The following is a 12695-nucleotide window of genomic DNA, read 5'->3' as shown; positions in this document are numbered from 1 at the left end:
ACACCTTAAAACCCAAGTATAATTGAGCACCTTTTCTGAGTGTATGAACACGAATGCTATGCAAAATGTCATATTAGTTGAAGTCACGCCGACAATTTCAAGGAGAGGTATCCTGTACCTATTTGTTTTATATGTTGCGTCCATCAATAACACGTGCGGGAATGCACGCCATCGCTCTAATGATCCTAGATGTGCGAAGAATAAATCTTCAAGCTCATTAGTTACAACATTTGTTTGACTCTCGAAAATATATCCTTCACGTTGTAGGAATGACATGACAACTTGCATCTGGGTTTTACCGGCTTTCTTTATAGTCCAAAATTTATGGCGTGCATTGCATATGGTCCTAATGGTGGACACGTTGTCCGGATTTTGCTTCTTCAACGATGTCAAGATATCTCGTGGCTTCACATTTTTCGTAGACAGATGTACCATCAACTGTATTTCGAATTCAAATAGCGAACCGGCATATGGATGTCCCTTCATATATGATGCAGGGGCATAGTTATGTGTTCCACATACCACCCTTGCCATCCAGTTATCATCTGTTCGCATTTTCACCCCTTTCACTCTGAAAGGACAATCAATTTTTTTTGTACCTGTAACCTTCATGGAAGTTTTCTTGCTTCTGTATGTGCCACCGCGATCACATTGGAACAACAGTCTAGGACTCTTCTGATTAGACTAGTCCTGACCTTTTAATGACAATGATATATCCTAAATTGCGTCCAGTATTTTGAATCCAATCAATTGAATACCTAAAAATGTATTAATTCTATTAGAAATTAACAACTTCTGATTAAAAATTGACAAAATGAAACATAATTGGAAATGAGTTAAATATCATACCATATCGGTGGAAAATTTGTTTGTAACATTTTCATCTTCTTGTTTTATTTCGTTTCTGAGAATATCATCCTGACAATGATATACATGCACTTGAGCATCTGCAACTAATAAAAAATATTTCTTGAAATAATTAAAGAATTGTATATTTACCTAATCACTTGAACCACTTGACAATCGCAGATCATTGGCCCAAATCCTCAGTTGATCCAAATTCATATCTTCTGCTGGTATGTATATTGTCAAAAAGAACCATATCTATGTATATATAGACTAATACAAAACGCACACAGGTCTGATGGAATTAAAGAGACACACTTTAACAGAGAATATATTCCTTGAAACTAAAGTTGACGACTCTTTGCAGGTGTAAATGTTAACAAATTAAGACACACGTATTTACGTCATACGATGGGTCCCTTTCTTCTAAGTGAAAAGAACCATATCTATGTATATATAGACTAATACAAAACGCACACAGGTCTGATGGAATTAAAGAGACACACTTTAACAGAGAATATATTCCTTGAAACTAAAGTTGACGACTCCTTGCAGGTGTAAACGTTAACAAATTAAGACACGTATTTATGTCATACGATGGGTCCCTTTCTTCTAAGTGAAAAGAAAAAGAAATATGTCATGCACATGTAAAGCTTCTACAAAAAGCTTAAAAGATATGTCATGCACTTGTAAAGCTTAAAAGAGTCCAATATATATCCATGTGCATGTAAAGCTTCTACAAAAAACTTAAAAGATATGTCATGAGCATGTAAAGCTTAAAAGAGTCCAATTTAAACAAAACAAGATAAGACATGATAAGACAACACATGAGTTCATTGCATATGTATGACTAGATTACCTAGGCATAGCCATATAGGGTGGGTGTAAACGTTAACACCCAATTCAAATACTATCAATATAAGGAACACCGAGAACAAACCAAGACAAATCCATCTGAGTTGAGGGACTGAAATAGCGAACGAGACCCCAAAGTGTTCCTAAAGTTGATGGCGTCAGTGTGAAGGTTCTTGCTCTTATGCCCCCTAAGCAGCCTCCTTGGCAATATGCTTGCGTCAGTGGTACAGCGGTCCTGGGTCGAGCTCGGTGATGGGAGATCAGGAAGCGAAGGATCATTCGAAGGGGGAGAGGTTCGCCTGCTTTCAAAGTGAAGTTGGGGTTATTTAGGTAGGGTTTAGGATATTAAATACTAAGTAATTAATATGTTGAAAGGGTAATTTTATAAATTCAATATATATATTAGGAAAAAAAATTTGAGTGTATTAATTAAGTGTGTGCAATGAGTCTAAATTTATGTGCAAATATCGGCTTCCTTTTGATATCAAAATTCAAAAAGAAATACTTAAGCTCATGAAAGGTGAAGCCCAGCCCATTGAAATGCTGATCACGTTGGTTATTTACATAGTAATGAACCACATCCAATTGACCATGCCCAAATTAGACGGCAGTTTGTAGGCTCTCTCGAATCTGCAAGGACTGCACCTCAGCAAAGCTTTGAGTGGCAAATGAGGGAGAGAAAATAAGACAAGGTTGACCTCACAACCAAAGATCGTCCAACGAGAAGGTGTTGTCAAAAAGATTTAAGAGGATGACTAGGTCGTCAATCAAAGATGTTGGAAATCCGATCCATTAAGAGGATCTGCGCAATCAATTTTCTATTGCTTCTTACAACCATCAAAACGACATGCATGAAAGAATCATCATTACAATTTAAAGTGAGGAAACATATATGTCGATCGCCTAGAAAATGACCCTTAAGGGTAAGAGGTAAAACACAAATTCTCTCTATATTCTATTTATCTTTACAAATTCAGTGACTTAGATCGTCGAAAACTCGATCGGGCCACGAGAGGCCGTCTCATCTCTATTGCAGGTCTTGAGGTGTAAGTTTCACTTCACCTCTCTAAGCTCAACTTCGAGCTGACTCTGATTGTCTGGGCGACTGGGCTCTAGGCAGCTAAGGCTTTCGCCCACTGCCTAGGGCCCCAAAATATTTTTTTCCATTTTTTACACACTTGACAACAAGTACTCTCCTTCACAACAAGTACAAGTTGTACTACACACTACGGAATTGTCAAGTCAATCAATCTTTCATATTTTTTTGTTAGGCATCTACTAAGTTTCTTCTCTAGTTTGTGCAAGAATTTCTCACATACAAACGTAATCATTTATTCTTCTCTTGGTTTAAACTCTATGGCCCAAGCTTCAAGGCTCTAACAACAACCAGGTTTTATTGCTTCATTTTATTATTATTTTTTATTTATGTCACAAAAAATGTTAAATGAATTGGCTTTGTTATCGTTTGAAAAAGAAATGTTAGAGAATCCTAAATACTTTAATACTTTAATTGATGATTTGCTTAGAAAAGTAAATTTTAAATAAAAATTAAATTAAATTTAAAGGGACTCGGCCATAATATTTGCCTAAAGTCTTTAATTATATTGAGCCGCCTCTGTGTGTGGGTTTTTTATCCCCACAATTTCTAAAGTTAAAAATTTTAGTTAGTATAAAGTATAGACTATAAAAATACCATTTTCTTTAGTGTGTCCAAATTAAATTTTGCAAATGTGTCCATAAAATGCCAGTGCCTTCCATGCAATATTCGGAGCTTGGATCTGGGATTGGAATTCAACAGGCGAAGCAGTTGAGGTGAACTTCGAAGTTTTTAAAGGACACAGTTTATAACGAATCTGACGCCAAAGAGAACGACGGCGTTTTAGCTATAGAAGCCTCACACTTCTTTCGGAATACCAGCAGAAAATGTCTCCTACGTGGATGATTCTTATAGGATGGACCACCCCTCTCTGTGCTCTCATTGGTCAGTTTCAGCAGGAACACGTTGCAAAAACGTACACACTTGTCAAGTCTTTCTTGTTGCCTACGGTTGTCATCGTGTTTAACACTCCACGCGCAGGGCGTGTCGATACACTCTCGGGAGAGAGAACCAGAGGGCAGAGAGGAAACCGAAATAACAGAGATCTCTCACATTTTCGCTCTCAGAAACCCTACAGAGATTACACTGATTACGGTAAACCTAGATTTATTGCGGATTTGGAAAGATCCAACTCTGCTATTCTATGGCGCATCGAAGAGCGAAGCTTTGTTTCTTCTTATGCGCTCTATTATACGCTCTTACCGTCTCGGCAGGGTATGTTGTATGTCTACTGTTTGATTCATACTCCGTACATTTATGCACATATGTGAGTGATTATTTGTGGAAAATTGTTGCAGAAAGAGCTATTACGATATATTGCAAGTGCGAAAGGGCTCCTCGGAAGAGCAGATCAAGAGAGCTTATAGAAAGCTGGCATTGAAGTATCATCCTGACAAGAACCCCGGCAATGAAGAGGCTAACAGGAAATTCGCCGAGATTAGCAATGGTCAAAAAAATTTAATCATTAATCTTTTCGCATTTGTTTATTTGTAATTTTAATAGTTGAGTGATTCATTGGTTGGTTGATTCATGTTTCTAGCATATGAGGTGTTATCGGATGGCGAGAAAAGAAATATATACGACAATTATGGGGAAGAGGGGCTGAAGCAGCATGCGGCAAGTGGTGGCAGAGGTGGAGGAGGAATGAACATTAATGACATTTTTTCTCAGTAAGTTATTGCTTAAATGCTGTGCTTATTCAAGGTGTCAGATCATTTTTATGCCCCTTAATTGTCAGTATTTGGACGTGATTGAAATTGTTGATCCAAGGCTGAGCTGCATTGATTTAATTTTCATAGATGTTATTGGTGGCTAACCATAGAGGCTAGAGCAAGTTTTTCATTAGGTATTATGATCATCAGAAGTCTTAGGAAAGTGAAATTTGGTGATGCAATTTTGTTTTCTTGCAAGGTTGTTAGATATATGGACTCTCCTGTTGAGTGACCTGGAGAATAAATCTCTCTCTTTGAATTTTTCTTTAGCATGAGTTCTCTCATTTGTCTTAGCATCTGGAAGGTGGAGTTTCATGCTACTCTAGATACAGTTTGAATATTTCTTCCTGTTTGTTTGCATTTTGCATAGGGAGACCCTATTCCCATATCTATGTAGTGGTAGCTTTCCTAAATTGTTAAAGAAATGAAAAGAAGGCTATAAGTTTTTTTTGTTTGGAACAGCAACTAGAAAGTGACTTAAGTGTTACAAAAGAATGGAACAACATTATTGAGAATTACTATCCTTCGAAAGACCATTAAGTTCTCTGCCAAAAGTAATAAACGAATTACGACCAGTCTGACACTCTTCTCCACAATCAAACTTTCAAGCGTCAAGTTCCTCTTCCACTGACTCTGGCACCAGCCACATAACCCAAGCTTTTATTGCCATTAGGGTGGAGAATAGTGTGTTATGGACCTTATGGTATTGGCTGGTACATTTTTTCTATCAAGGCTCAATTGCCTTTGTAGACAATAATTCAGTCGTCAATGTCTCATTTTTTAGATGTTGTGATTCATCATCGCCCTCAAAACGTTATCCATGTAGGTTTTGAGGGCGGTGACGTGAATCCTTGGGAAAAATTAGTTAGATCTACCATTGTGGATTCTCTATTTGTGTGAATATCTTCATTACACAAGTAGAATTTGTTTGTTAGATCTACTATTGTGGATCTAATAGAAGTATTGATTTATTACCAAATAGATGATTTTGCCTAAACTATCTCATAAGTGGTATTACTCCCCTACCTTGATGTGACTTATTTACTACGAGCCCAATACATTACTTTTAAGTTGGTGTATACTTTTTGTAAGTAGTAAATCTGAAACATAAACGAAAATAAAATTGGTGATAGTTTCTCTTTTTCTGAAACTTATATTTACTAGTCTGCTTTGCTAACAAAGTGCTGGATTTTCTCTTTCATAGGTTCTTTGGTGGGGGTTCAATGGAAGAGGAGGAGGAGAGGACTGCGAAGGGCGATGATGTAATTGTTGACTTAGATGCGACATTGGAAGATCTATACATGGGAGGTACAATGAAGGTATGCATTTGTTTTTAGAAAAATTTATGTGAATTCCAGGACCCAAATTCCAAATGCTAGTCTTGTGATACAACATTCCTATTTGTTTGGCTATTTAGAGTTTGGGTTATTTGTTTGTAGATGTTTCAGTTAATATGATAAAACTTGTTTCTGCCTATATCACTTGAAGTTTTGAGAACACATTCCGTTTTGTGTTTTGGCTGTTAGGTTTGTCTACTTCTCCACTCTTATGGTGCAGGATTGCCATTTGAATTATTGCTATGTGTTTTGCTTCTTTGTAACTTTGTGTGTTGCAGTTCTTAGCTCCTCAAATCTCTAGCATGTCTAAGCACCACAACCCTCTAAGAGACTCCCCTCATCATATCATGATGTAACTAATTAAAAAAGTGTTTTGTGACCTACCGCCTGCTTTTTTTCTTTCTAGATGAAAGAAGTAAACATTGTGGAGCTTCGTTAAGTCATGTTCACTTGTTGTTACCCCTGCTACTTCGTAATGACAGAATTAGAGAATGATAAACTTGTTAGGTTATTCATTAATATGGTTTTTTATATGTAAATTTCAGGTTTGGAGGGAGAAAAATGTTATAAAGCCAGCCACTGGGAAGAGACGCTGCAATTGCAGAAATGAGATCCATCACCGACAAATTGGTCCTGGGATGTTCCAACAGATGACTGAACAGGTGATTTAATGGCTCAAATGACTTTGCAGTGAAAGGTTTTATGGAGATGGTTATGCTGATTAATTCCATACTTTCGTGAAAGCAATAGCAACAGCATGTGTTATGAGCTGAACACAATTTACTCCTTTTCATATTATGGTAATGACTTCTATGTCTTGTCATGCTTATATTTGGTTTCTTTGTTATTATATACACACAGGTTTGCCAGGAATGCCAAAATGTCAAATACGTAAGGGAGGGATTCTTCATCACAGTTGATATTGAGAAGGGGATGCAAGATGGGCAGGTAAGATGGATATTGAAGTTTATATTTACAACAGCTTTTCCTGATGGAAATCTCGTGCTTCATATCACCCTCCCAGAATGGCAGCCCGTCTAACTTCATACTTTTTGTATACCTGTTTGATGCCAAAGACTAAATGCTGCTAGTTCCTTGGTTCCACAATTTAATATAACCAAATCATTCTCTCCTATCATATAAGATTTTTAATAGTACTCCCACTGCTACATCCACACCTTAAGTCATTATTTTCCTTTTCAGCCTTAAGAATGATAGTTCTGTGCATGTTACAGGAGGTGGTGTTCTATGATGATGGTGAGCCTATAATAGATGGAGAGCCAGGAGATTTGAGGGTCAGTCTCTTGGCATCTGTTCTGTGATTTTTTCTGCATATTGAACTTGTGCAGGCATCAACTCTCGTATGATATTTTGCAGTTCCGCATTCGGACCGCGCCCCACGACACCTTCAGAAGGGAAGGCAATGACTTGCACACAACTGTCACCATTACCCTAGTAAGTAACATGCACGAAAAAAAAAACCACTATTTTTTTTTCTTATTAAGGAAAAAGAAAACCTTTTTGGGATGAATATCTTGAAGGAAGGGTTGGTCTTTCATATGGAGTTCTAATTTCCTGACCCAATTTATTTATCAGGTTCAAGCTCTTGTTGGTTTTGAGAAGACTATCAAACACCTTGATGAGCATTTGGTGGATATTGGCACAAAGGTAAGCATGAGTATATTATGCTCTTTGGATCCCCCTTCAATATCTTCCAGCGGATGTGATGAATAGATGAGAGCGAAATAGAACAAATAAGAAATGATGGCTATATTCACATTGCGCAGGGAATTACCAAGCCCAAAGAAGTGAGAAAGTTCAAAGAAGAAGGCATGCCAATTCATTTTAGCAATAAGAAAGGAGATCTGTTTGTCACCTTTGAGGTTCTATTCCCGGCATCACTAACAGAGGCGCAGAAGGCAAAGATTAAAGAAGTTATTGGCTAGATGGCACCGTAGTGGACGTTGTTTTTCCCTGGGGTACTAAGGCAGGCGTTCCCCCTGTAAAAGATGAGGTTCCATACAAAATCGATGAAGCCTTCCTGGTTTTCTTTTGTTTCTTTTTTGTTTTTCTAAAAAAAGAAAAACTTTCCCTTGTTTACGTTAACAGAGTAGCTGAGATATTTTGCTGTAGTCATCTCAAGTTTCAATCGTCCCGTGCCATGCAGGCCCTTTTTCGCATTATTTGTGTCCCATGTGACCTCTGTAATAGCTAAATCTAATCAAAAGAAGTGAATTTTACTGACTTGGTTCGCATTCTGCTTTTTCACCTGGATTGCCGAAATCTGAAATACAAAATGCTTTCAGTTTCAAATTGTTTTCTTCTACTGTGTCTGGGACGAACAAACTCGCCCAAAATGGAGTAATATTTTCATATGGGTGGTTAAAACATAGCATAAAAAAAGCATCATTCAATCATTTCATTATTTGTTCATCACAGACATTCTGGCAAATTGCTGCTCCCTGAGGGTTGATAGTGAGTGTCAAAACACCAAATATTGTTCACGCAAGTGTCTTCAGTTCATCATCTGCTGAACCTGTCTATAAGATTATTTATTCCTCAACATACATTCATCGAAGTGTTGTGAAGGCAACTGACCATTCCTCCCATATCATTCTAATGATGCCAGCTTCTCTTCATCTACCTCAAATGCCTTTCGAGCTTGTTTTAGCTCTTCTTGCATATTCAACAATTCAGTACACCGGTTGAGTTTTGGCATGTCCTATACCATCAAAGTATCGGGATATGTTATTCTATGGCTGAATATGTTACAAATTGAAACTCAGCTACGACATATTTCGTAAAATATCTACAACCAGACCAATGTTTCAAAGACGGGTAAATATGAATGATAAAGAATTTTGAGGGACGACCACGAATGCCGAGTGTAGCATAAGGGTAGATTGAGCTACAAATGGGTAGATTGGAAGTAGTTTTGAATCACCAAATCTAAAATATGCAGCATTAGAGCCAGTTGTTTGTTTGTTTCTTTCTGTCTGTAAACTAGAACTATAAAATAGGTGAGGAAGGAGCAGAGCAAAAGTTTTCATGGGGTGATTCACAATTGATTACATCTTAGTCATGTAGACACCAATCAAGCAGTCTTAAGTAAAGTTTATTCAGGAACATGAAGCAGTAGTTCAGTAACACGAAAACTTCAAACAGCAAACAAACTACTCATAGAGCGAGCAATGCAAAACAATCTGCTGAACATACCTTGCGAATCTGATAGAGGAAATCCTCAACTGATAGCTTCCCTCTCTTTGATCCAGTATCTTGGGCTTTATGTGCCTGTACTAAAATTGAGTATAAGGACATAATCCCCATCATCCATCTTGTCGCGAGTGTGATAACAAAACTAAGAATAGGCTTACCAAATCAGTGACGTACTCTACAACAATATCCTCTACCAGTGCCACAGTTTCTGGAAGCGGCTGAAAATGCAACATGGTATATTTGAACATACATGTTCAAGTTAAAGATATGTCTTACGTCCATATCCTAAGTTCCTAACACAAACCTTATTAGATAAATGACATAGAATCCATATTCATAATTATATCTAACTAGACATCACAACATCAACTGAATGAATATAACAAAATTGTTCCAAATTGTAGCGAGCAAAATAACAAAAGCGCACATGCGTAACTGTGGGAGCATAATTTTGCTTCTTAAGAGCATCCACATCAGATTACCTAACCATGGTTCTGTCTATAAAATAGTGAATGAAAATAGAGAACTAGTGAAAAAACAACTCTGCATCAGATTACCTAGAGGTTCTCTATTTTAGAGAACTGCTACAGTAGTTCCCTACATCTAGAGAATCACTATTCACATCTCTAAAAATAAAATAATATATTTTGTTAACTTTATCTTGTCTCTCTCCTCTCTCCTCTGATATCTGTTTACATATTCTCTCATATTTCTCTCTCATCAAACACGGAAGAAGAAGAAGAAGAAGAAGAAGCATCTTGAGAGAGGAAAGGGAACAGGTGATGGCAACAGCAGTCCTACACCGTAGTCGACGACGGTCCTTCACCGGATTCGATGACGGCCATTTAAAATATAGAAGTTCAAAAGAAATCAAACGAGATGAACAACTAAACCCACATCATATTGAAGTCAAATAGCATAAACGATACATCAATTAGCCGGAATTATCATAAAATAGAATATAATTACAAATGGGTGCCTTTCAAAACGCAAGTAGTCAAGTAGATCAAGTTCTCTCCGAAGTCCAAAGAGCTTCTTACTGAAGCGCTGGCCGACCACCCAAATGAATGGATCAGGTTACTCAAAATGAACAAGGAAGAAGTTTCTTTGCACAACTCCCAAAGAAATGATAAAGTAAACAAAATAGAGTAAACAAAAATAATAGAAGAAATGAATAAATTATTATTTTAATAAAATAGAGAATATGATAGGTAATCTGATGTAGTGTTGGTTGGATAGGGAATCTATAAAATAGAGAAAAGTAACATTTTGTCTATATTTCTGAAAATCTGTTAAGAGTAACTGATGCATATATTTCTGAAAATCTGTTAAGAGTAACTGATGCAGATGCTCTAAAAGGTCCAAAAGTAAGTTGGATGCACTTCACATAACCAACCAACAACCTTCAGTAATTTCAATTCCAGAACGAAAAGGGGAGTTTAATCTGAACGCCACCAAGGGGAGATTGAAGTACAAACATGACTTTGTTTTTGGCAAAGTCCAGAAAAGTAAACCAATATCCCATTACAAAATTAAAAGTTACTGAAAAAATAGGCCACTTACATTTGGATCATCTCCAAAACCGTACATCATATGCTGCACTGCGCACCCATAAGGTATTAATTAGAAAGTGAATTGGAAACTCCAAAAGAGAACTCAAACAGAGACATGTATTCACTCACGATCTTTCTGAAAGACTCCTCGCTTGCGCTTGAATGAAGTTTCTGATGACTGTGAAGGTCCCGCTTTAGATTTAGAAGGAGGTCCAGCAGAAGAGTTACTCATCTTTTATGCACAATAGCAGTTTCTTCAATATCAGCTGCGGGAGCTAATCAATAAGATGCTTAAGTAAAAAACACTACGCCTACACATTTCAATAAACACTTCAGAGTTCAGAGATTTCCAATTTACAGCCACTATAATGGAATTTTCATGCCTACAGGCAATACAAAGACTCTTACACTTTTCTGAACCTACAAATATTAAGCTGTTAATCCGAAAAAGTACCCTAAACAACGCACTAGACAGTTCACACCTCAAACTACAAAACGATCAATTAAACAGACAAAAAATTTTTGACAGAATGAAAATTATAGATAGAATCACAAAAAAGCAGCATAAGAACTGATGAGAAAACGTAACACGAAAACAAATCCAGAAGAACAGATCTGTAGACCCAAAAAATACCCACAGAAACACCGAAAATATCATATCAGAATATCAGAAATACCCGAACCTTCCGGCAAGATAACAAGGTAGCTCCGGGGACACAAAGGGAGATTGATCTGCGCGAGAGTGACGGCAAGAGAAGGGTTTCGTAATGAAAGCAATCGGAGAATTAATTGACTCTTATATGTTTCTACGATTTTGATCCAACGGCAGAAAAGCACAACATGTTCCATCGGTAATTGTCAATTGCCAAAAGGCTAAAAATGTCATTTCAAATTGTCACGTAACGCTATAATTCCAAGTGTTTGAGGCTGGGCTGTGAAGCATTGCTGCATAGCCTGCTGTCAAAGTCCATCAGTTTTGCGAACGAGCTAGCCCACAATTAAGCCCAATGGGTCACAAAGGTCTAATCATACAATATATAAAACGGAAATGGCTATTTACACACATATTTCAACTCATCTCACACACCTACTTTATACACCTAACAAAATTTTTAATGCGCACATTGAGCTTTCTACAAAATACCCTTTCACACATATTAGTTACACACAAAAAAAAAATCTAAACTAACCTATTAATTACACAACATATAATACACCCAACAAATTTTTTAATGCACACATTGATGTTTCCAAAAAATACCCTTTCACACATATTAGTTACACACAAAAAAATTCTAAACTAACCTATTAATTACACAACATATAACATTTGATTCATTCTTCTTCATTCATTGCTCTTAGAGCCCGTTTGGATGTCGATGAATTGTAATAGAAATTGGAATCTTATTCCATTACGATGTTTGTTTAATTTTTTAATATCTCACAATGGTAATCTAATTACACATATTTTAGATAAGACTAAAAAAATGTAATCAAAAAATGTATTGTAATATGGTATTCCAATTATTTTATGTAAAAAATATCAAATTGACAACTTCGTCCTTATAAAAAATCCCTAATCTAAACTCTCTCTCGTGATCTCACGATCTCCAAATCCATCCATGACGATTGAAGCTCGTATCCTTCTCTAGTGATCGACACCCTTTCTACCTAGCAAAAACAAGTATTATTGATTCAATTCTTCCAAGCTTCTCTCACTTATCGGCTAATCTAAACTTTCCCTCTCTCTCATGATCTCTCTCATGATCTCCATGGTGATTCTTCCTCTATAGTTCGCAATCCATGGCAATTGAAGCTCATCTCACTCTCTAGTGATCGACGCTCGTTCTTCCTCGCAAACAGGTATCATTGCTTCGATTCTTCCAAGCCTCTCTCACTTATCATCTTCTTCACTTGATTTGTTACTGGATCATTTCCTACTGGATCACTATGAGAATGTGTCACGCCCCTCTCTCCTAAGGTATACCGAAGTGTACCTATACCACAGGAACGTGACCGGCAGGGGACACCCCGTCCCCCGAACCTGATCCCAACTCATATAATTAAACTCAATAAAATA

At 37.0% G+C, this 12695-nt stretch overlaps 2 protein-coding genes across 6 annotated transcripts; one reads left to right on the top strand and one right to left on the bottom strand.

Moving 5' to 3' along the window:
- Positions 1–3716: 3716 nt before the first annotated feature.
- LOC120007814 (dnaJ protein ERDJ3B-like) lies at positions 3717–8090 on the top strand. Its single transcript, XM_038858267.1, has 10 exons — positions 3717–4012; positions 4096–4244; positions 4338–4467; positions 5714–5828; positions 6392–6508; positions 6708–6794; positions 7082–7141; positions 7224–7301; positions 7443–7514; positions 7634–8090. The coding sequence occupies exons 1-10, from the start codon at positions 3942–3944 to the stop codon at positions 7790–7792; spliced, it is 1038 nt and encodes a 345-aa protein (XP_038714195.1). The 5' UTR covers positions 3717–3941; the 3' UTR covers positions 7793–8090.
- An 87-nt stretch (positions 8091–8177) lies between these two features.
- Positions 8178–11422, bottom strand: LOC120007815 (transcription initiation factor TFIID subunit 13). Of its 5 annotated transcripts, none has more exons than XM_038858268.1 (6): positions 11299–11422; positions 10745–10881; positions 10626–10663; positions 9221–9280; positions 9063–9137; positions 8178–8568 (listed from the first exon to the last, which is right to left on the bottom strand). In XM_038858268.1, the coding sequence occupies exons 2-6, from the start codon at positions 10845–10847 to the stop codon at positions 8458–8460; spliced, it is 387 nt and encodes a 128-aa protein (XP_038714196.1). In that variant the 5' UTR covers positions 10848–10881; positions 11299–11422; the 3' UTR covers positions 8178–8457. The 5 variants fall into 5 exon arrangements, with proteins under 5 accessions (XP_038714196.1, XP_038714197.1, XP_038714201.1 ...); XM_038858269.1 differs by having other exon boundaries at positions 10745–10890; positions 11299–11414; XM_038858273.1 differs by having other exon boundaries at positions 10745–10847; positions 11299–11386.
- Between the last annotated feature and the right edge of the window lie 1273 nt (positions 11423–12695).

This window comes from Tripterygium wilfordii, chromosome 10 (assembly GCF_013401445.1).
Source record: "Tripterygium wilfordii isolate XIE 37 chromosome 10, ASM1340144v1, whole genome shotgun sequence".
Classification (NCBI taxonomy): Eukaryota; Viridiplantae; Streptophyta; class Magnoliopsida; order Celastrales; family Celastraceae; genus Tripterygium; species Tripterygium wilfordii.
Note: the sequence above shows the minus strand (reverse complement) of the source record. Positions and strands in the feature narration are given on the sequence as shown.

Bases quoted from the DNA above. Each gene is read 5' to 3' on its own strand.
- LOC120007815 (XM_038858268.1), bottom strand. From the start codon at position 10,847: ATGAGTAACTCTTCTGCTGGACCTCCTTCTAAATCTAAAGCGGGACCT. The intron at 10,664-10,744 runs GTGAGTGAATAC...ATGGGTGCGCAG, and splicing joins AGGAGTCTTTCAGAAAGATC to TGCAGCATATGATGTACGGT. The intron at 9,138-9,220 runs GTAAGCCTATTC...ATTTTAGTACAG, and splicing joins TAGAGTACGTCACTGATTTG to GCACATAAAGCCCAAGATAC.
- LOC120007814 (XM_038858267.1), top strand. From the start codon at position 3,942: ATGGCGCATCGAAGAGCGAAGCTTTGTTTCTTCTTATGCGCTCTATTA. The intron at 4,245-4,337 runs GTCAAAAAAATT...TCATGTTTCTAG, and splicing joins ATTCGCCGAGATTAGCAATG to CATATGAGGTGTTATCGGAT. The intron at 7,142-7,223 runs GTCAGTCTCTTG...GATATTTTGCAG, and splicing joins GAGAGCCAGGAGATTTGAGG to TTCCGCATTCGGACCGCGCC.